The sequence below is a fragment of the Fusarium oxysporum genome, chromosome 3, assembly GCF_000149955.1.
Source record: "Fusarium oxysporum f. sp. lycopersici 4287 chromosome 3, whole genome shotgun sequence".
Lineage (NCBI taxonomy): Eukaryota > Fungi > Ascomycota > Sordariomycetes > Hypocreales > Nectriaceae > Fusarium > Fusarium oxysporum.
Window position 1 is genome coordinate 3,929,686 of NC_030988.1, and position 3,078 is coordinate 3,932,763.

The following is a 3,078-nucleotide window of genomic DNA, read 5'->3' on the forward strand; positions in this document are numbered from 1 at the left end:
TGAGTGAGTCAATCTTATTTCCACCTTAATCCGGGGTTTAAAAAATTCTTTAAAAATTCAAACTAAGCCTAAATTGGCTGTAGTTTTAGTAGCATATATATAAGTCTTAAAATATATTATATACATTTTTTAAGATTTTTAGAAAAATTCTATATAGCTATAAACCTTAAAAGCTATTTATACTGTATTTTATACTGTATAATTAAGCTTTACTATATAAAATAAAATAGCAAAAAATCTTAAAGAAATATTTTATAATAAGGTTAATTATACTATTCTTAAAAATATTTTCTTTAAATTTTTATCTATTTTATTTAGAATAAAAAGATACTATAGGGTAGGTTTTTTAATACTATACAGTGCAGTGACTCACTCACTTGGATGACCCACTCACTTATCAAACACGTTAAACTTAAAGTTATAAGTATTTTTATAAATATTTTTATTTTTATTTTAAAACTTTAAAATTTATATATAATTTAAGAATTAAATATTAACGTGTATGATAAGCGAGTGGGCCAGACAAGCGAGTGAGTCACTACATTTCTCACCTTAAAAGCCCTTTTTTAAACTTTTCTTAAAAGGTCAATTTAACTCTGAAATAGCTAAAGAATATAATATAATATATTTAACTACTAAATCTTTATATATTACTTTTATAAAAACTATAACTATTTTCTTTATAAAGTTATATAGCAAAGTCTATTTACACTGTGAAATACACTGTATTTTAAGGTTTTATATAGAAAATAAAATAGATAAAAATCTTTTAAAAATATCAATTATTGTAATTAACTATACTAAGTATAAAAATATTCTTTTAAGATTTTTAGATATTTTATTTACGAGTTAGAACTCTATAGGGTAGGCTGTTTTTATACTATACAGTATAGTGGCTCACTCGCTTGTCTAGCTCACTCGCTTATCATATACGTTAAATTAAATTAAAATAATTATTAAAGTATTTTAATACTCCTTATAATATATAAAGCCAAAATAAATTAATTAAAATACTATAAAAATTAAACCTATTTTATAATAATTAAAAAAAGCCTATTATATTTAATTTTTCAACTTTTATCTTAAGGCTATTATATATATCTATAATAAAAGGTTATATTTTAATAATATAAATAAAAAAAAGTTATATTTATATAATTTAATTCTTAACTAGCTTAAATAAGAAAAAGCTAAAATTTGAGATTTTATCTTATATTTTTAAACCTTTTTAAAAAAGCTGAATTTTGGTGAGGAAAGTGTGCGGGGTCTAGGGGTGTAAGGGGTGTGTCACGGGTCAGGCTCGGGAATACAGGTGAACAGGGAACGCTTTAGGCGGATAGGTTCTATTGCTACGGATAGGCACTGCCGGCAGGTCAGGCTCTATTGACAAGACGTAGCTCGAGGAGCTACGTTCGGGAGCTATCTGGCGGTCGGTCAAGATCTTCTGCGATAACGTATCGCCACGTGACTGAGATCCACTTGGCCTATCGGTCTAGGGTAACCTGGTCTGGTCTTACGCTGTGACAGGGTGGTGGGGAAATACGTTAGTCGGTAACGGGGGCCCGTTACTGTTAGATTGGCGGCTGGGAATTGTTGGATAAGTGATAGCGCCTCGATAAAAGAAACATTTATTTTGTGGGTCCCCGGATATATCAATACCGGGTAGCGGGGAAAACACCTAAAAGGACAGAACAGAGACAGAAGCTCCTGGGGACTAGATCGATGCTCAAGTGTGAAAATAAACCCCATTTTAATTGGGCATCAACCCTACTCGCGTATCCAACAATTCCCAGCCACCAATTTAACAGTGACCTCCTGAAGGGCTGTGGCACTCAAAGGGAGAGGAAGAATTGCAAGCCACAAGCATAAAAACTTCAGCCGCTAACAAAGAACGCAGTATTTAGTAATCTATGACGTTAACATACCAACCCCTTCTACAAAGTGAACTTTGTTTTAACATCATTTCAATCCTCCCTTAAAGCAATGCAAGGCTTGCCAACCAGGACTGTCAGGTGGTTGCTCTTTAGTGACCTTCATTTTAAGCATCATGACTTGAATCGAGTCTGGCAGACAGCGAAGTGGATTGTTGCTGAGGCGGAGCGACATCAGGTCAGGAGGGTAGTAGTATGCGGCGATCTGCTAATGAGCCGCACCATGCAGCCAACGCATGTTTTGTCTACATGTTATCGCTTCATTGGCTTGCTCAGTGATATCATACCCCAAGTCCATATCTTACTTGGGAACCATGACCTTGCCTACCGTCGTGACTACCAAACCACAGCCCTCGACGCCTTCAACATTAATCGCCTAGCCCCCTACGTCTCTATTCATAAAGATATTGCCCAACACGAGTGGGATGGCCGACGTGTTATAGTTTTGCCATTTCGTGAAGAGCAGAGTGAGTTGACAGATGCTGTGGCTTCTCTGAGTCCTATAGAGGCGAGCAAAACCGTTGCCTTTGCCCATCTTGCGATCAACAAGGCCATCACACAGCGGTACGTGGTCGGTGCTGACTTCAAAAACCTATCGGCGGCGAAATCTATCACATACAATGGATTGACGAGTCCGGATCAGTTTGCCTCACTGGCCCGTACCTTTACGGGACATTTCCACAGCCACCAGACCATCACTCAGAAGCAACCAAATACCAACAAGATGGATCTTCGGGGAAGCATCACGTACCTGGGCTCACCATTGCAACTGAACTGGAGCGACCTTTACGACGAGAAGCGTGGCATTCTGTTATTCAATCCAGAAACGCTCGAGCACGAAACGCTTATTAACCCATATGTCATTGGCTATACAACTGCAGATTTACATGAAGTCCTCAACGACCAGGCTAACGAAGAAGCCGTGAAGGACAAGCACGTAATGCTTCTAGGTGATTTGAGCCATCTCAAGTATGTTATGGCTCGTGACAAGCTCCTCTCACTTGGGGCGCGGAGTGTACGGGACTGGAACCCTATGGGCTTTAAATCGCATTCTGGCCGCGCGGCTTTGGGATCATCGGTCCCAGCGAGCGATGCATCCGTCCAGCCCTTAGAGGAGCCCATGAAAATCGACGACATAACAGGCGAT

General features: G+C 37.7%; 1 protein-coding gene across 1 annotated transcript; it reads left to right on the top strand.

Moving 5' to 3' along the window:
• Positions 1–2,154: 2,154 nt before the first annotated feature.
• On the top strand, positions 2,155–3,043 carry FOXG_19389 (uncharacterized protein; the record flags this gene model as incomplete). Its single annotated transcript, XM_018399602.1, has 2 exons — positions 2,155–2,946; positions 3,017–3,043. 2 exons carry the CDS (start codon positions 2,155–2,157, stop codon positions 3,041–3,043), a joined length of 819 nt encoding a protein of 272 aa, XP_018242795.1.
• Between the last annotated feature and the right edge of the window lie 35 nt (positions 3,044–3,078).